We start from the raw sequence: 18,430 nt of genomic DNA, 5'->3' as shown, positions 1-18,430 counted from the left end.
ACGGAGTTAAACCTTTCATGCTAATGCATGAGAGAGATTTTGTCAGATCTCATGAAACCAGGAGATAAGACAGATGACATGAAGTAAGCTATGATGGCAGGACAATTGGGCTTCATCATAATGGTAGAAAATATGCATATATAATTATTATATAATAACTAAATGTTTATCAAGGTAGTCCTACACCCCTAACATATAATTATTAATCCTGTCAACTATCAGGCATATCAGATCATCAGGCCACGCTCTTGGCATCTTGTGCATTCGGTATGTTACAAGTACATGTTAGAAATATTCATCCTCTCTTTGCAACCCTGATCCAATAATTGGCAACCCACCAACAAATGACCGACCGCAAAACAACTCCCACACCCGCCGTCACCGGCACGCATGCCCTGTTCACCCTCTGGGCCCGCAAACACGGTATTGAATTCCCAAAACTAATCCCCGCATACCTACCCCCCGCCGGTCTTGGTATCATCTCGACCGACGAAATCGCGGGCCCCGATCCAATCCGCCATGGAAGGACCAACGACACGAGTCTCGGGGAAGTAATCGCTTTCACCCCGAACGCTCTCCTCCTCACCAGGGAGAACATTGAGCGGTTCAGTCCCGGCTGTGGGCTCAGGTCTTTTTTGAGGCAGAAGGTTGATGATGGCGGTTTGAGCTCGCATGCTGTGTTCGCCACTGCGATTGCGCGGGAGATCCGTAGGATTGCCGAGGGTCATGAGAACATGTGGAGGGAGTGGATCGATGTATGGCCGAAGGCGAAGGAGTTTAGAGGGAGTATGCCGTTGATGTGGTCGGCGGAAGAGGGCGATTTGTTGCCACCGAGCACTAAACGTATGCTTTCTCCTCCAAGGTTGATGAAGAGTGGAGGGGCTGCTAATGAATTGGACGTAGGATTGCTGGACGAGCAGCGAGGAAAGTTCAAGAGAGACTTCAAAGCGGTAGTGCAGAAGGGATTCGAATTTACCAAGCAGGAGTTTATGTGGGCTTGGATTATCGGTTTGTGCCTTACTTTTATTGTTCATGGAAAATCACTCGGTATGCTGATTCTCGACTCTTAGTCAATACTCGTACACTGTTTTACAAACCGGCCCACTCCGCTTACAACGACCTCCCCCGGGAGCATTGTATGGCATTGTGTCCTTTTATTGACTACTTCAATCACTCAGACGATGGCGTAAGCCCCCGCTCCTCCTTTGGGGAGGCAGATCATTAGCTAACCTACCACAGTGCAAGGTCCAACTAACACCAACCGGCTTCACCGTGACCCCTACCAAACCCAGCCACCCAGCGAATACCCAGCTCTTCGTAACCTACGGTTCTCACAGCAACGACTTCCTCCTCGTGGAATACGGCTTCAACCTGCCCCTAGAGAAAAATAAATGGGACGAGGTCTCCATTACACCCACCCTCCTCCCCCTCCTATCGGAAGAACACAAGCGTGTGCTATCACGGGAAGGCTTCTTGGGAAACTATGCCTTCGACAAGGAGGCCTTCTGTTTCAGAACCCAGGCCGCGGTGAGGCTGATGCTCATAGAGCACCCGGAAATGGACTCGAATTGGCGGAAAGTGGAGGTGTGGAAGAATTTTCTTGCGGGGAATGACGACGGCGAGAGGGAGAGGTATGCGGTTGAGGAGAAGCTACTGGGCTTGCTGGACTCTTTGGAAGCGGATGGGGAGCGTGCCCTGCTGGAGGCTGATAAACTGCAAAGGCAGAGTATAAGGGATGTGATTAAGATGCGCTGGGAGCAAATACTCGGGATGACCAATGACGTTAGGGCGAACATGGTGGGCGAGACCGGGAAGTGGAGAGGGAGGAGTCATGTTATGTGAGGGACGAGTGAGGGGTTTGGATAACGTGTGATGTCCTTGTTAGGGGAGGACATTGGGTTGGGAGATTCTATATCCAGTGCCATTATTGTTACATTCTGCTTTATTATCGGGTTGCGATAATATCCATAAAACAAATAAAACAAGTAAATAGATAAATAAATAAATACTATAATGTTACCACAATGATATGAAATCTTGGTTTATGTTATAATACCCTCTATCCTATCCGCCCAACCCACCAAACAGCGACCATAGGAAAGGAAGAAAGCCAACGCCCAACAATTGGTCAATACATACACATATATACGCCGCAGACCTATAGACATATTTACAGCAGATAAAGTTTATGCCCGAACCAAACAAAAGGAACCCCCCCCAACTATACAATGGTATAACATGCATACACTCATAGTCAATCCTCCAATCCAACAAACGGAACCTGCGCCGCCACCCTCTCCTGTACAATCTTCCCCTTCCCTTTAACCATATTAACAAGCATATAATTAACGGTACACGCCAACTCCAGATCGCGCGCTCGGTCAAGCACGTACCCGTTAATGTAGTCGATCTCAGTCTGCTTACCATTTCGCACATCCTGGAACATACTAGAGTAATTCCCGGCGGTGAGTCTGGCGACGCGAATGACAAGGTCGTACAGGCGCTCGGGCGAGAGGCGGACGTCGCGGCCGGGGAGGGCGGCGAGTTCGGGGAGTGCACAGAGGACCTGTGAGACTTCCCAGAGGATCAGACGCATGTTCTGGACTATGTAGAAGTTCTCCAGGAGTTCGCCGTTCTTGCAGTTGAAGAGGACGGTGAGTGGGTTTATCACGGCGTTTATGGCGAGTTTCTCGAATTGAGCCGAGAGGAGTTCGGCGATGGAGAGATGGACGGCTTCGAGAGGTTTTGCGGAGAGGAGGGTGGAGAGTAGGTATTCAGAGGATGGCGGTAGGGCGGTTAGTGGTGGGGGCTTGTCCGGGTGTTCGGAGGGGGGTGGAGGAGAGGAGGTGAACCAGGATCTCGCGACTCCCCCCTTTAGGTCCGGGGCTTCTTGGTGGTCGCGCTGGACGTAGCCTAGGGATATTGTGCCCATGCCTTTCTGCATTAGGGCGAATGGACCTTCTGGGTATAACCCATGCGTGGTTATCCCAAGTACGAAATTCGGTCGTGAGGCAGGGTCCGGGAAGATCGCTGCCTTAATCTCCTCCAGCACTCCCATCCCATTTTGCAGTATTAGTATTGTCGAGTCCTTAGTTAGTCTCTCACTAATCGGTCGTAGAGCAGCAATTGTCTGGTGTGCCTTCGTGGTGATAATCAAGTTTGCGATCCTTCTCTGCGGTGGTATCGGAAGTGTCGCTCTGGTATTAGGGTCTACGAGTGCCTCGAAGGGTGTGTTCGCCGCGACGACAGCGCCTGGTGGCGGCGTGAGCTCGGCCTCGTAACCATATGATATGCTAACTCCTTTCAGCGGTCTGTGTAATTCGATCCTGCTGCCGCTATTCCGAAAGTCCTCGAGCTTGGAAAACTTGTGGAAGAGAAGCGTTACTGGCGGAGGATTCGGTAGCGTGCGCAGCGAGTGGGCGACGAGGCTCCCCACATTCCCACTGCCGAGGATGTGGATCCTTCGAGGGATTACCGGTGGGGCAGTGGTAGTGGTGGTGGCAGTGGTAGTATCGTGTGGAGAGGGCGGGGAGGTGTTTCTCGAGTCTTGTGGGCTGGCCCACCACTCTGCTTTCGTAGACATTCGCCTGGCCCGGATGGAGGTGCAAACTAGAAAATGCAGTCTGATTTTCGGAATTGCGGCGAGTATCATGACCGGGCCGGGCGTTTGTGGGAGCAAGAAGCGGGACACTTGAAGGTAGAATTGGCCATAGAGAAAACGATTAATAGATTCTCCATGTATCATCAATCCTGTTGGCTATGAATGGTGGGATTGGGTTGGCGAATAGTGCCCTACCGTCACCTTTACTTCGTGTCCAGGAATGGAGTGAGGTGAGCAGATGGTGGAAACAAAAGGGAGAAAGAAGAAAAATCAAATCATAATTAAGAGTTACGCGTGACATTCTTGGTAACCTACTATGTGAGGTCGTGGATTAGATTGGGCGATTTTGAGTTTGTTGGAGCCTCAGGCTTGGCGTTAGGTCGCTGGGTCCTGTTTCGTTTACACCTCTCTAACCAATCAACCCTCAATTCTGCTGGCAAGCTATCATATCATACTTCTCTCGACCACGAAAGCGAAGGCAGGGAAAAAACAGCCCCCACTTCTTCACTAGCCATGGACTCTTCAACAGCGGTGGAGCTTCTGGATCTTCTAGACGAGCAAATCGATGACCTCAAGCCTGCTATCGAACCCCTCCTCACGGACACTATTTCCGGAGCTGCCATACAACTCCCAGTCGTTGATAAAGCCAAACTCTTCGTTCTCACATCTTATGTTCTAGAATCTCTTTTGTTCTGTAATTCTCCCAAAGCACCCTATTTAAGCAGTCGTACTATGCTAACCTTCTCAAGCCTACCTGAAACTAAACAACACCGACCTCAAGTCCCATGCAATCATGTCCGAGCTTGCGCGCATTCGCAACTACATGACAAAGATTAAGGAAGCCCAGCCAAATATGCATAGGCGCGAAATGACCATCAACAAGGAAGCCGTGGAGAGAATCGTCAACGCTGGATTAGCAGGGAACGACAAGTGGGACGCTGAGAACGCTGACACGAAGGCTAAGGAGCGTGCAGCGGCATTGGCAAAATTTAATGCACTAAGCGAGAAGATCGAAAGGGATACAGCAACATTGTCCAAAAGGCAAAGGCAAAGGCAAAGAAGAGCAAAGCGGAATCAAGAGGCTGCTGCGGCTCAGAGGGAGCTAGATTACGATGAGTCCGGAGAAGTTGTTGCAATCGACGGCGGCGATGAGGTGTTGGAGGACGCCGGGAAGGGGGAGGGGAAGGCAACGGCGGAGAAGGTAGAAGCTAGGGTTAAAGGGATAGAAGCTAAAGCCGAGGACGGAGAAGTCGTGGAGGAGAAACAGGCCGGACCTTCCAAGAGGACTAAACAGTCAAAAAATCGTTCAAAAAAGCGTCGGAAGCTGGCTACAGGGAAAGAATAATCTCTCCCATCGACAATCTCACGATCGGGTAATACAGTGCGGTGGCCATCTTTGCGATATTCCACCTCAGAGATTTTCATTCAACCTTTGCTATTTTTCTTTGCCTTAAAAATATCATAGCTTTCCACTTGGTCTCTCTGACTGTTCGCGATGCTTCAGGTTTTGTATAATATCATAGATAACTTTGGGGCTTTAGGGTGTCTCTTTTTATCATATGATATCATACCATGAAATTTCTATTCTTACCACACCCTTCGTATCCATAACACATCTCCCACAATCCTAATTCCCACCAAATTTGCTTTCCCCCGTATCATATAGGTTTAGGCTTGGAGTCTCCAGCTCCATATCTCAATCACATGACCCCAGAAACCCAATTTCATCTATTTAGTCTTGGCACGCAACACTTTCCGACGCTTCTCCCACCTTCTCTCGCAAACTCCGCCATCTTGCCATCTCGCCATCTTGCCCATCGCTCCCTATTCAGCCTTCACCCAAACGTTCGAACTCACAAACAACCCACCAATACTCGCTTTAATCACCCAACCACAGCAGAGCCAGGGTCGAAGGAAGAATACAAGATGCCTCGCAACCGCCGTCCATCTCGTCCTGCCCCGGCCCCTGCTCGCCGTGCTGCCCCTCCAGTCCAGCAGCCAACTCGCTCGGCTTCTACCGCCTCTGTCCCCGTTCGCACCGCCGCTCCTCCTGTGCCGGCGACCGCTCAAGCCCATCCTCCAGCAACCACTGCGCAGGGCCAATCTCCAGGCTTGTTCGGTCAGGTAATTATCACTCCATCACTCTATCCATCCAACCGATATGTTGTTGATATGTTGTACCAAGGGGTACATTTGCTAACAATTGTTGATTGGGTAGATGGCTTCCACTGCAGCAGGAGTTGCGGTCGGGAGCACCGTTGGGCACATGGTTGGAGCCGGGATCTCTGGAATGGTGAGTTTCCCCTCGTCTTTACCGTTACCGTAACCGGGCGGACCTGCATACTTGATTGACGGAGCCCTTGGCTAACAGTTGGTTTCCCCGGGACGTTGTTAGTTCGGCGGATCGAGTGCCCCTGAACAACCCGCTACTGCTGAGCCCGTCAAGTCCGAGTCTGCTTCCTCCGGTACCTGGGCTTCCGCTCCCTCTTGTGAAGCTGATGCGATGAACTTCACAAAGTGTCTTGATGAGAACCAGGGCAACATGCAGAGTTGCTCGTGGTATCTTGATCAATTGGTACTTCCTCCCCCTTTCCGCATGCACCCTTCATCCGGCTTTGGGACTAACCCGGATTTATATCCAACAAAATTTTCTCGAGTGGGGTGGTACTGTAACTGACTATATGTGCAAAACTACAGAAAGCATGCCAAAACATGGCCAAGAACTATTGAGTTCAATTGCACTTTCTTTCTTTCGACCAAATATTTTTCCTTTCTCTTGTAAAGAAAGCTTTCCCGGATAGCTTTTTATTAGAGTTGGAATGAACGTCATACCACTCATCCAATCTGTATTGGTAAATCTTTGCAGTTAGAAATTGTAACAAAAGTATCTTCACTCACGAATCGAGATGCCCATCGGTCAGGAGTTTATAATTTTTTTCATTAGTTGGATGCCTCTCCAATCATTCAACTCCCCCCCCTCCCTTCGCCTCTACCGTAATCTACCTATCTACCGTACCCAACATCCATCGCGCTAGCCTCCCAACAAACAAACCTCCACCGATTCCTTTTCCTATCCCTTTCTCGAGCTTCTGCTCGTTTGGGATGCTGGGACGGAGTTAAATCTTCCCCGCGCACGAGATTTGCGCAATCTCCGCCCCTTATTTTCTGGCTGGAGAATTGCATCGAGATCATGCCCCTCATCATAGGTTATGAATTGTTTCTAGGATCGCACTCAGGCCCCCCTCCCCGCTCAACCCCCCCCCCACCCCCGCGCGCGCTCCTCCCATCTCTCGGCTCGCTCAGTTGAGATTTAGCCAGGCCGGACATGATGGACGATGGAAGTGATGATGTTGATGACCAGAGAAGAGGAAGAGAAGAGAAGAGGGGCCCCAGTGGGGGGAACAAAGGGGTGGAGGGGGGGTGAAAGGAGCGACGCATTGCCACGTCAGCGATGTGAGTGCAGCATGAGAAAGGGAGCGAACGAACGAACATTTTTTTCGCGGTACGACCGAGAGGCAGCCAGAGCTGCCCTCTCAGCGAATGAGAGGCCAGAGTCTGAAAAACAGTCTCGCCCTTCCCACGTTAGCAACTGTGCTCTCAAGCCCATCAATCGGAGAGGAAGGACTTGAGGTGCAAGTTCTCTACTCAAGCAGAGAGACTGAGCCAGCATTAGGCCCGAAGACGCAGTGCGGTGCAATCCTCACGGACGTCGGTCACTCACTAAATTTATTGTTTGGACCGCACACTACAGTACTGTGCACAATAGTACAAGTAAACTCGATGACTACCGGTATTAGGCACGAGGAATGCACACACTTACTCGAGTACTCGTACATGTCCGCAGCCCCCACACAAGACGTCCGCGATAAAAAAATTGCGGGCAATTTCTCCGTCGTCGTCATAGCGCAACACAGGCCTCTTCCGAGTCTTTCTCTCATGCTTCTCACTCTTTCCTCAATTGCCTTCTTTTCCCCTCCTTGGGTTTAACTTATTAGTCGCTCCGAGGCCCGGCGAACTTGTGACCCGCCATGCTGCGATCGCCCTTCACCTGTTTCTGCAAGATATAGCAACAACTTCTGCACTACATGGCCCCCTCCGCGAGCAGACATTGTGGGCGTCCTTGCATGCTTCTCACCTTCTGCTACCTCTTGGTCCAATGATTTAACACATGTCACCTGCTGTGCTTGGCCCCGTGCGGACTGTTCCTGGAGCATGACTGACTCTCTCCTCGTGAGTTGACTGTCCGAACTAAATTTACGAGTAACGGACAGGAGAACATACTTAGTGGAAGCAATGGCAAGGTCTTGAGAGCGTGTACCGGATTGAACCGGGCTATTTCATTGGAACGAGGCATTTCAGCTTATTATGCAGTCAAGGAATGGGATAATACTAATATATATTCATTGCTGGCACTGAAGGGGGTTGGGAACTGTTGTTGGCTATGCGAACGGAGTGACTTCATGCCCTCTCCGGCAGTACAGGTACTGTAGTTCCCCTAGAGACGAGTGATGGTTAGAGAACCAAGCATGCTGCCACGCCCACTATCGGGTGCCTCCATTGCTAGAGGCGGGTAGTAATTGTCTGTCATTCGCCCTCACCCCTAGTGTCCATAACACCACACCCAGGCATATTTTGGCCAACCTAACGTGAGATACCGCGATGCATGTCCCCAATATGAACAAAGGTGAGGATCATACATGCTTGGCTCTCACAAGGCGAGAGCATTGAGGTGTCATGGCTGCTGCAAGCATCGATTCAAGAAATAAATCAGATTAAAAAAAAAATCCAGACTAAAAAAAAAGCCGATGCTGCACGCTTTCCGTTGTTTCAATCATGGACCGAAAGCTTGGAATTATTAACGGAAGGGTGGGGACAGGACAGACAGGGTGAGGAATAGGGCTCTGATCTCACTCCAGTGCTGCCAGCGAGGACTACTTATGCGCTGGCATGAATCCTGTGTTCCTGCTTGAGTTCAATCCCATCGCCTTCTCTTTCGCTGTTGCAGACAAGTACCCTCTGCTCCATTCCACTTGTTTGGCTTCGTACAATGTCCGAGAAAATCGATGTCGAATCGTCTGTGAGTCGTTCCTTGGGCCTCTGCCATCCAGTATTCTTTTTTTTATGATCATGTGACCATACGGGGGGCTTATCTGATGGTGGTCTGATTCCCTGAATAGTCCCTGCTGCTGGATACGAGTAGAGATGTTGAAACCGATATTTGGGCACTTGGCATAACAGAGTAAGCTGCTTTCATTTCTCCACCGGCCTTTGTCGAACGGACTTCCAGAATATCCACAGAACATAGGCTGACCTGCCGCTGGAAGGAAGTCAATCTCAGCCGAGGTTGTTGGGAATCCATACAATCCTGGAGATCTCGATAGGTATGCGTCGAATCGAACAGATATATCCTCGAGCACATCCGTATTCCACCTCTCGCTAATGCTACGCGGGTGAAGATAGGGTTGGTCCTGGCAAGGATGCACAGCCGAACGATATCCCGAAGGAGCAATTTGATTTCATCCATATACGATACAAGAGCACCGGGGTGACGGATAGCCCGCGAATGTTCCGTTTGGCATATGAGTATGTGTCAATTTTCCGAAATATTGTCCCTCAAATTTCCATGAGTTCTCACTCACAGCTTGCCCTTGGTGCTTCCAGACAAACAAAACCCGGAGGCTGGATCGAAGTCGTTGAGAATCCTCCCTCGTCTTATACGACCTGTTCACCCCTGGATGATGGCACACAATGGAAAGGAGGGGCGGTCCCAACCAGCTGGGCCGTCAAAGATTTTACAACATCTAAGATGGCGTTCTGGATCAAACAGCAACTGATAGAGGCTGGGTTTGTTGAAGTGGAGGAGAAAGTATGGAGGGCACCAACTGGCCCTTGGCAGAAGATTGTTGGAATCGGGAGGTTAATCTACTCTCTTCTTAGCTTGAGTTGGAGCAATAGTAGGGTCAGTGAGATGGTAAATCCAGGGGAGACATACTCAGTCTCTCGTGGGCCAACGTAAGTTTGGTGCTCTCCTTCATGTTTCCTGCGTACTAAATGATATCCGTGTTGACAATCCCCTTTCCAGTGTATTCGTTATCGCGAGGAAACCCTGAATTAGCGATCGGAAGTGTTGGTTGTTTTTTGATGGTTAGAGGGAAGGGAAAAAAGTATTGAATTCGGGAATGTTCAAGAGGGATCCAGTTACCTATTGTTTTCTCCTTCTCTCTTTTCTTTTTATTTACTATCGCACGGTATTAGCTTTTTGCAGGATTCGGAAGCTCAACTTCCTCCCTATTATTTAATGAAATGTTACGAAATAACGTTTAGCGAATGTTTACGATCTCTATTCAGCATTTCTTGGGGTCCTCTCTGTTCATCCTCTTATTGCCAAAATTAAAATAAATATATATCTAAATATATTTTCAAAACCCGTCCTTCCCTGCTCCCTTCTATTTATTTCCTTTCTCACATCTGTCTACGGTAACGGTACAGTACCACCTGCAATGTGCCGTCTAGAAAGTCCAGTCAGGAGACCGCCGGGAGCCCGGGCCCGGGGGATAGCCTCAAAGGAAAGAAAGAGCAAAAAGGAAAAGAAAAAGAAAGGATCCCAGAAACATTTTCTTCAAACCGGCGAAAGCCGGATGTGGTGGGCTAGGTTTCTCTTCTTGCGCTGCGGGGCAATATGGTAGTCTATTGAAGACCTTTCCCCCAACTTTTCCTACACTACACACCACATCGAGAATTTGGAAAACGCGGCTCCACCTTTGTCTCAGGTCTTTTCCATCTACGATATCGGTACTTTATCTTAGGATGCGGTCGAACGAAGACTGGAAAATCGCCGTCAAGGCAAAGATAGATGAAGTCTTGGCCAATGCAACAGCCGCAGAATACCCTCCGCCAGCGTCTCTACCGGCCACTATTGATCACACACTATTGAAGCCCGATGCAACCCCAGCCCAAATCAATACATTGTGCGATGAAGCCATCAAATATGGGTTCAAAGTATAAAGCACCATCCTTTCTTTTTTCGCCCCTGTTGGAAAAGTGGGAGGGGGTTGAATGTTTTGGACGTCGCTGTCTTCTATCGTATATATATACAAGGTATAGCTGACGATAATATTATAGTCGTGTTGTGTTAATGGATCCTATATCCCTCAGGTTGCCGAAAGGCTACAAGGGACTCGGGCAATTCCGTGCGTAGTAGTGGGCTTCCCGCTGGGTGCGATGAAGCCAAGCGCCAAAGCATTGTGAGTTCTTTCTCCGAAGCCGTATCAAGCAAATAGATGAGTGAACGGCACCTCAAAATAAAAGAGGGCACGAACGGTAATAAGTTCCCCTCTGAGATCTCCAGTGAAGCGCAGGAAGCCGTACGAGATGGTGCGAAGGAAGTGGACATGGTTCTACATATTGGTCACTTGAAATCCCAAGACTACGTCTGTCTGCACGCAGATGTAGAAGCCGTCGTTAGAGCGTGTTCACCGATCCCCGTTAAGGTTATCCTCGAGACAGTATTTCTCACCGATGAAGAGAAGATCGCCGCTTCGTTTGTCGCCGCTGAGGCCGGCGCCGCGTTTGTCAAGACATGCACTGGATTCGCCGGGGGTGCGGCCTCGCCAGGAGATGTTGCTCTCATGAAGAGGACTGTTTCATACAAAGATGGGGCTGTACGAGTTAAGGCGTCTGCTGGAGTCCGGACCTACGAGAAGTGCCTTGAAGTTATCAAGGCTGGTGCTGATAGGGTTGGAACGTAAGTTTGATATCTGCGAGAAAACGCTCAACGAATGATCGTGTTGATATGTTGATATCTTATCCCTTGGATTTAGGTCCTCCGGAGTAGCTATAATGAAGAAATCCGATCTGGTGCCAGGATCTCACTAGGGGTTTCCCGATTCCTTATAGGGATCAATTGATCCTTACTTCTGGCACCCTGTGTAAACCAAATGGTAATATAAGATATGATGGATCGCAACTGTGGCGGAGTGAAGGTACTGTATCAGGGGGAAGGTACCACCTGATGGGCTGAGAGTGATTCCTGATATATGAGTAGGGGAACCGGGAGCAAATAAATAGCGTGTTGAGATTTAAGAGGCAAACTTGAGTGGTATTCCACGGATTAGAACGGATTGTGAATTTGCACCTGTTCACTAGAGCGAAACCCCATGCCAATCCATGCCAACTACTTGTGATAACTTTTTTTTCCTCTTCATAACTCGCCTTCTAGTCAATTCAGCAACATTCATCGTGTCCTTCCCTCTAGAAATGTGTCTACCCGCTCCCCTCTATCTCATGTTATCAGAGATAGACTACCACCATGTCCCCCTCATATGCCCCTCGTAGCAATGGTCCGGAAGAATGTGTGTGCCCCCCTTCCTCCTCAACCCATCGGGTGTTCCCCTCGGCATAGAAAGGAAGGTACTTTTCGCCTATAACTTCCGTTGGTCATTTCTTTAGATGGGTTCAGTATTGTTTTTCCTTTTCCCCCTCACCCCCCCCCCCTTTTTTTTTTCACGGTCTCTCTTTTTTCCTTTCCCCCACTTTACACCCTTTTTTCTTCCCTCAGGGACACCATGGCATTCTGCCGATGCCTGCTTGATCGATCATACGGTATGTGTGGGAGGTGATGAAATACCGGTACCGAACACGGATTATCGTTGTCCCTTCCGGATAAAGGTTTCTGCGACCGGCATGCTTAAATATGGGGAGCACGGAATTATGATCCATGATATAGTTCTATTTTCAGGTTGCGGACCCTCTACTCCCACTCTCTTCTTTCTCAGTTGCCCGAGTCATTGCCGATGACCCTGATAACTGTAATGCATGAGTATATGTGGTTGCTAAAAGGCATGCTCTCTCCTTTTTTTTTTTTTTTTTTTTTTTTACTAGGTAATACCTTGAAAGATGTACTGTACGAGAGTACTGTACTCGTATGGTACGTGGCAGATACACTGCGGTAATCCATCCCAATCAATGCCGGGGGTTTTAACGGAAGAGGACACAATTTCCTTTTGTATTTCTTATAATAATTATTAATTGAAGATTTTCCCCTCCCACCGGCCGAGAGATTCCCATATATGAAGTCTTGTACGAAACTCCACTTTAACTCCCATACCTCGCAAATACCGGTATGTCGGTGGTTTCCAAGCAAAAGGTCTACAAGTACTTGCCATAGAACAGCCCAAAAGAGCCAAAACAATAATAATCCATATCCCATGTCTTTGATTTGTAGTTCCGGTAGTTTTTTTCCTTTTTTTCCTTTTTTTTTTTTGACCGCTTGGCTTGCATGAGACGGGAGGCCTTCCTATTTATCGGGCTTGGCCCATACCGGTACTCCAATACCGGACCCAATTAGGTCTAGTTGAGCGGGAAGTCACGCAAGGCTGGATAAACCAAAATCCTTCCCCCCGGTAGCTGGCCTGTGGTTGATGGGGATGCTCGGTGCAGCAGGCAGCCAAGATGCTGGGGATGGCACTGGGGGGCTAAGTATATTACAGTGGAAGTATGGTACAGTACAATTTCAGTAACCACTCGGTAGATGTTTTGGACTTGACTTAGCAGAGGCTTGAAAAGGGTTGGAAGACTCGATACCTCACCACTGTGAGTAAACTTATCAATTATACAATATATAAATTAAAAAATGAGAAAATGGAAAAGTGTAGTAAAGGAAGGTGAACGGAAAGACTACGAACACTCATTATCGTATGGGTACAGGAACTCGTATGATGCTGCGCTCTGGTTAATGCGGGCTACGAACAGAGAGCCGTGGGGGGGGTGAGTGAGGGAAGTCAAAGCCAATGCTCTGTATGTACCTCCTGCCCGGCGACTGGGCTTGCGGCGGGTAGAACAGTCCAACGAGTTGCGGAAAACGCTTGATCGCTAATACAAGACCACCAATATGAACCCATCTGGCTTGTGAAGGAGGGGTGAAAAGGATGATCTCGACAAGGGGATGATGGGAAGCACTATGTGAGTGAGCTGGACTTTATCCACAACTAATAAATAAAAACACACGACTGTGCAAAGGTTGTGTGTCTGGATAGCTAACAATGGAGCTACTAATCATAATTGGAATATTGTACCTTTGTGGAGTCAGCGACATGATTATTATTATTGCACTGTGGCAGTTTTAACGTCTTACTGTATGGTAGGGTCTCGCCAGGGTTTTTTTGATGCGGAGGGAGGATTAAACCGACGATCTCTTATTTTTCTTCTTCTTCTTCTTTAGCTCCCCCTTTCATTTTTTTCTTTCCTCCTACTTTTCTTCCTAAAACCCCAATCCATAGGCAGCATCATCTATCGGGGAGCCTACCCGAGAAGTAGCAGCGGCCGCCAAATCCGATAACATCTCGTACCCGGTACGAAGGGCGACAAGTAAGTCTTCAATTTAAATTATCCTAACTATACCAAATCTGGTCACAATCTGTCCAGCTGCCTCTAATTGGCTCCAGGGCATTCTTAACCATTCAGAGAACCGTATTTTCTCCAGCCACTGCGCCAAGAGCTCGACAGACCTCTTTCCCTCATCAAAGATTGGCGTGCCTGGCCTATTTTTCAGTTGCATAATTCGAGTTGCACACAAATAATTTCGATCAGCCAGACCAGACAGACTTTCGCACACCCTAAACACATAAAGTTACCGATGGATCAGAAAAGTGGGATCTTTTTTGTCAACTTCTATCATCGGGTCCTGAGGGACTTCCATCGATCTCCGATCCTCCAATCATGAACTCTCACTTTTCCTATCAAAAACCAAATTCCTTAAGAATTAAATATCATTTTGTGAATAGTTTCTCGCTTAAGAGTACATGCATGTGATATCACATTATCTTGGGTCGGGAGAGTTCTCTCTTGCCTATGATTCTGATCCATTCCCATCCCTTCAAGCCACATATAATAAAAATTCTGGGCGAAGGAGGCACGGGTCTGATTGAAAAGAGAGAATAAAATAAGTGGGATATGATGGGACGAAAACAAACAGAAAACAAAAATCCGTATTTCAGAGTAAAAGGGTAGCTGCTTACATACATCTCGTGACTGATCCCCTGCCCTGTGAATTCCCGAGGGACGTGGAAGATAGCAAGTTGGATGGGGGGGGGGGGGCTGTGGGAGTACCGGTATTTCGTTGAGCGAGTGAGAACGAATGTGGGTTGGTGGAGAGGGCACATTTTGCTTTGATGAGATCCTTGTACAGTACCGGTAGTCCTCTTCTCACTCCAAAATATCCACTTCATTGATGGTCCTACTGCACTTGCTGTGGGTACCCAGGATGTAAATCTGCCGCTGAAATCCCCTCCGTGTTCTTGGTTTTCCCTTTTCCTTTCCCCTTCCTTTCCCCTTCCACCTTCCTTCCCTCTAAGAACTCTCTTTTTTTAAAAGAAAATACTGCTCCCTCTTCCCTTCCGCGATTTATTTTATTAGGGGGAAAAAGGAGGAAATCACCGCAAATTCACCTACCCGCTCTCAAGCAAACGCTGGGTTTTTCCTAGGGTGCTGGATAAGACAGAGGAAGAAGGCCGGGGGGATAATGACAAACAAGCCCGAGGGTCGTAACAGGGTGCATCTTGGCAGTGCCCCGACACATGATATTTGAGGCTCAACATTTCACCCCCACAAACCACAAACCCTTTAATCCATCACCTCCCCCGCTATAGCTCGCCGGAAGGAGAGCCCTCTCTCCTAGCTCCTGATAGCCCTCTTCACTCTTTTCCATAAGTAAAACTACGGGCTATATACACCAAGCACACAACTACCTCTCTTCCAGCTGCGCTACATCTCCTTCATCTCATCGACTCGCAGAGCTCATCTCACCGAACCTACCCCCCCCCCCATTTTCGTCCCATCACCGCACTGCTACCAAAATCAGTTCATTATGGAAGGCTCTTCCGACATAAATGGAGTCAATGACTTTGACGAACTAGATACATGGAGACAACAAGTCGAGCTCCGAGATATTAAAGCCCAACAACAATTGACGAAACAACATTATGGCTCACCAACAGGCTCGCCAACACACACACCCCCTGCAGCCGAAGATGTAAAAGCAAGTTTGGCTGTCCTGGAAATGGCTCCAACTTCCGATTTCGCAGAGATGGAAAAACTATCCAGAGACTACCAGCCGGATCTTCAGGTTTGCCTTCTTGTTTTAGTTTGGGTGGGCTTGGATTGATTATTTTAGGGTCCACTTGTTGGAGCAGTAAAGTCTAGCAAGGCTTTGGAGGTGGAGTATGCTGGCGCTGATCCAGCCTTTGTGAGAAAGACAGTGGTATGTTTGCTCTTACCCTCTCATTAATTTTGCTGACCCAATAGGCACTTTCCCCTAAATACCCATTTTATCGCACCATACTTGGGGATGGTAACTGTGGATGGAGAGGTATGCGCCTGCATTTCCCGGAGCTGCTCCAACTGCTCGCATCACCTGCTAACATCTTCGCAGCTGTTGCCTTTGGATTCTTCGAGCTTCTTTTAAAAACCGGGGATACAAACCACGTTGGGATGCAGTATGCTCGTATTGCGTCTTTAAACGGTCTCATGGAACTTGCCGGTCTCCAGCCTTACATCTACGAGGATTTTGCAGATGTCACATTTGAGCTGCTTTCTGCTATTAACTCTTCACCAACGATTGATACCCCGTGGGACGTTTCCATGATTGCAGAACGCTTCAATAACCCTGAGGTTTCGAATGCCATTATTACTCATTTTAAGGTCGGAATTTCGATCTCACAATACTGGTTGGGCATGGACTAACAGATGTGTTCAGTTCCTTACAAGCTCTTGGATGAAGACCCGCCCGGAGTATTATCAGCCGTTTTTGGACCGGCCGGTTAAGGACTTTTGTGAAGCTCAGATCGAACCCTACGGTATTGAGATCGAGCATGTTGGGCTTATGGCTCTGATTGATTGTATGGTCCTTCCTGCTGCGTTTGCGGTTGAAGTGTTTTACCTTGACCGTAGCGCTGGCGATGAGGTTAATGTGCATCGCTTTGCCGACCTGGGGGCTGATGGCGGTATTCCAACACCTCCTGATGCACCAGTTCTGAGGCTTCTTTATAGACCGTAAGTGCATTATTACCATGTAGGGATGTTAAGTTCATCTAACATGAGTAGTGGCCATTACGACATCATCTACAAGAAGGGAGATATCCCAGAAGCATCACCCCCGTCGATTCAGGTCTCGTTTCTCTCAAGTTTGCCCGAGCAGACATTTGCTCCTACACCCTTAGGAAGTATATTCCATCAAATACCTTCCTCCAACATGGACCCCTTCTCTACGGAGCCTGGCCCATCCAACTTCCGTCCCTCCATGTTCAACTTACCAGCTTTTCAGCCTTCTCCCCTCCAGTCTCTGCCATTCCAAACAACCACGTTCCGTAATTCGCCCTTTAACCCATCTCACTTCCAGAGTGAGCATTTCCAACCGGAAATTTATCAGCCCCCTACACCTACCTCACTTGGTGGATCTAAACGCAGTTCTTCTGCTGAGAAGTCTTCTGGAGGGAGTTTGAATGAATGGGATAACGGACAGTATCCGAAAGATGAGCACCCACCTTATTCTTGATTGTATCCATAGTGATGGTTGCATTGGGGGATCTCTGCAACAGTAAATAGATGACGGATGGTTTTCTCTTTCTTCATTCTTATTTCCGTTAAATTTACCTCTATCCTCCTTTTTCTGTGTTTTCTTCCAGATGCTTTGTTCCTTGTCTGCCATTACCCTTGTTCCTTTTTGCTTCTATTCTGATTCAACCAGCGGGCAGGCGTAATCGTTGTTTTTTCTTTTGCGATTTCTAGTGTAACGAGGACCGGTTCTAGGTATTATTTGTCTGCGATAGTTAAATGAGCATTTTCCCCCCATCTGATTTGCCAAGAATGACGTAGGATCTGCGGCAAGGATAGCTCATCCCTCTGCGAGGACTACTCGTACGAGTACAATGCGCAGCTGGGCTGTTCGAGTGCTTCGGACGTGCGAGTGATGGACCTGTTTCGTCATTGGGCTAACTTATATATACCTACTGTGCCTACTGAACCAACAGCCTATCTAACCGCTGCTATCACCATTAACAATGTCTGCAGCAAGACGTGAGTGCTCCCTACTCAACTTGTCTGATTTTGATTTTTTCCCCCGTATGCATAATTGTTACTCAGCGATTGTCGAGTGCTAAGGCTGGCTCCGGTCGTTGGTTGTGTCGGTATTACAGGCATAGGATTCACCATCCCTTCGCTGTTCCTCCTTTCGGGAACTATAGTCCTACTATTCCTACTACTACTAGCAGGAACGTATGACAGAAAACCGCTGAATCAGATATTCTTTCTACAAGCGGACACCCGCGACATACCCAATGCACCAGACAGCCTCTGTCATTGGACGCTCTACAATGTACCTTCCCTCCCCTTGCCTCCTGGCCCCTCCCATCCATTAGACACCTTCCAAATAAAGAAAGAAAAAAATGAATGAATACATGAAGGTGTCTAAGCTAAGCTAATAAATAGTACTGCGACTCCCGCGACGGGAGAAACTATGATTGCCGCCCCAATAGCGCTGCATACCCATTCTTACCCCAGCGGAACTTCGGCACGGAGACGAACATCCCGAGAGACTTTATTCGTAGCCCCGGGCGGTACTTCTACCTGAGTAGGTTTCTATACGCCTTCTATGTTATTGACTTATTCTTCGCGCTATTAGCGCTCTTTGCAGCGCTTCTAGCCACCTGTTTTCGACCGGCGGGGTACTTGGCTGCCGCGGCGTCTGTGTTTGGACTCTTTTGTATGAGCTTTTCGGCGGCGATAATGACGTTTGTTTTTCCCTGGGTTCCTCCCTGACTTTGGTCCCTTGGTGAT

At 48.4% G+C, this 18,430-nt stretch overlaps 7 protein-coding genes; 5 read left to right on the top strand and 2 right to left on the bottom strand.

The window, feature by feature from the left end:
• Positions 1–344: 344 nt before the first annotated feature.
• GSTUM_00000725001 (uncharacterized protein) lies at positions 345–2,014 on the top strand (the record flags this gene model as incomplete). XM_002838028.2 has 4 exons in its annotated part: positions 345–843; positions 904–1,008; positions 1,071–1,186; positions 1,240–2,014. The coding sequence occupies 4 exons, from the start codon at positions 345–347 to the stop codon at positions 1,840–1,842; spliced, it is 1,323 nt and encodes a 440-aa protein (XP_002838074.1). The 3' UTR covers positions 1,843–2,014.
• Positions 2,015–2,064: 50 nt separating this feature from the next.
• GSTUM_00000724001 (uncharacterized protein) lies at positions 2,065–3,583 on the bottom strand (the record flags this gene model as incomplete). Its single annotated transcript, XM_002838027.1, has 2 exons — positions 2,065–2,247; positions 2,282–3,583. 2 exons carry the CDS (start codon positions 3,581–3,583, stop codon positions 2,065–2,067), a joined length of 1,485 nt encoding a protein of 494 aa, XP_002838073.1.
• Positions 3,584–4,114: 531 nt separating this feature from the next.
• On the top strand, positions 4,115–5,194 carry GSTUM_00000723001 (uncharacterized protein; the record flags this gene model as incomplete). XM_002838026.2 has 2 exons in its annotated part: positions 4,115–4,295; positions 4,351–5,194. The coding sequence occupies 2 exons, from the start codon at positions 4,115–4,117 to the stop codon at positions 4,944–4,946; spliced, it is 777 nt and encodes a 258-aa protein (XP_002838072.1). The 3' UTR covers positions 4,947–5,194.
• A 193-nt stretch (positions 5,195–5,387) lies between these two features.
• Positions 5,388–6,502, top strand: GSTUM_00000722001 (uncharacterized protein). XM_002838025.2 has 4 exons: positions 5,388–5,725; positions 5,820–5,894; positions 5,997–6,176; positions 6,299–6,502. The coding sequence occupies exons 1-4, from the start codon at positions 5,528–5,530 to the stop codon at positions 6,329–6,331; spliced, it is 486 nt and encodes a 161-aa protein (XP_002838071.1). The 5' UTR covers positions 5,388–5,527; the 3' UTR covers positions 6,332–6,502.
• A 1,478-nt stretch (positions 6,503–7,980) lies between these two features.
• On the bottom strand, positions 7,981–8,730 carry GSTUM_00000720001 (uncharacterized protein; the record flags this gene model as incomplete). XM_002838024.2 has 1 exon in its annotated part: positions 7,981–8,730. One exon carries the CDS (start codon positions 8,728–8,730, stop codon positions 8,533–8,535), a length of 198 nt encoding a protein of 65 aa, XP_002838070.1. The 3' UTR covers positions 7,981–8,532.
• Positions 8,731–8,925: 195 nt separating this feature from the next.
• GSTUM_00000719001 (uncharacterized protein) lies at positions 8,926–11,674 on the top strand. XM_002838023.2 has 7 exons: positions 8,926–8,982; positions 9,058–9,184; positions 9,263–9,613; positions 9,684–10,600; positions 10,724–10,845; positions 10,950–11,345; positions 11,422–11,674. The coding sequence occupies exons 4-7, from the start codon at positions 10,409–10,411 to the stop codon at positions 11,474–11,476; spliced, it is 765 nt and encodes a 254-aa protein (XP_002838069.1). The 5' UTR covers positions 8,926–8,982; positions 9,058–9,184; positions 9,263–9,613; positions 9,684–10,408; the 3' UTR covers positions 11,477–11,674.
• A 3,306-nt stretch (positions 11,675–14,980) lies between these two features.
• Positions 14,981–18,182, top strand: GSTUM_00000718001 (uncharacterized protein). XM_002838022.2 has 8 exons: positions 14,981–15,722; positions 15,771–15,857; positions 15,902–15,965; positions 16,029–16,297; positions 16,353–16,648; positions 16,700–17,671; positions 17,791–17,969; positions 18,083–18,182. The coding sequence occupies exons 1-6, from the start codon at positions 15,465–15,467 to the stop codon at positions 17,148–17,150; spliced, it is 1,425 nt and encodes a 474-aa protein (XP_002838068.1). The 5' UTR covers positions 14,981–15,464; the 3' UTR covers positions 17,151–17,671; positions 17,791–17,969; positions 18,083–18,182.
• The last annotated feature ends 248 nt before the right edge of the window (positions 18,183–18,430 follow it).

This window comes from Tuber melanosporum (genome assembly GCF_000151645.1).
Source record: "Tuber melanosporum whole genome shotgun sequence assembly, scaffold_214, strain Mel28".
Classification (NCBI taxonomy): domain Eukaryota; kingdom Fungi; phylum Ascomycota; class Pezizomycetes; order Pezizales; family Tuberaceae; genus Tuber; species Tuber melanosporum.
The sequence above is the reverse complement of the archived record's forward strand: the minus strand, read 5'-3'. Positions and strand labels throughout refer to the sequence as shown.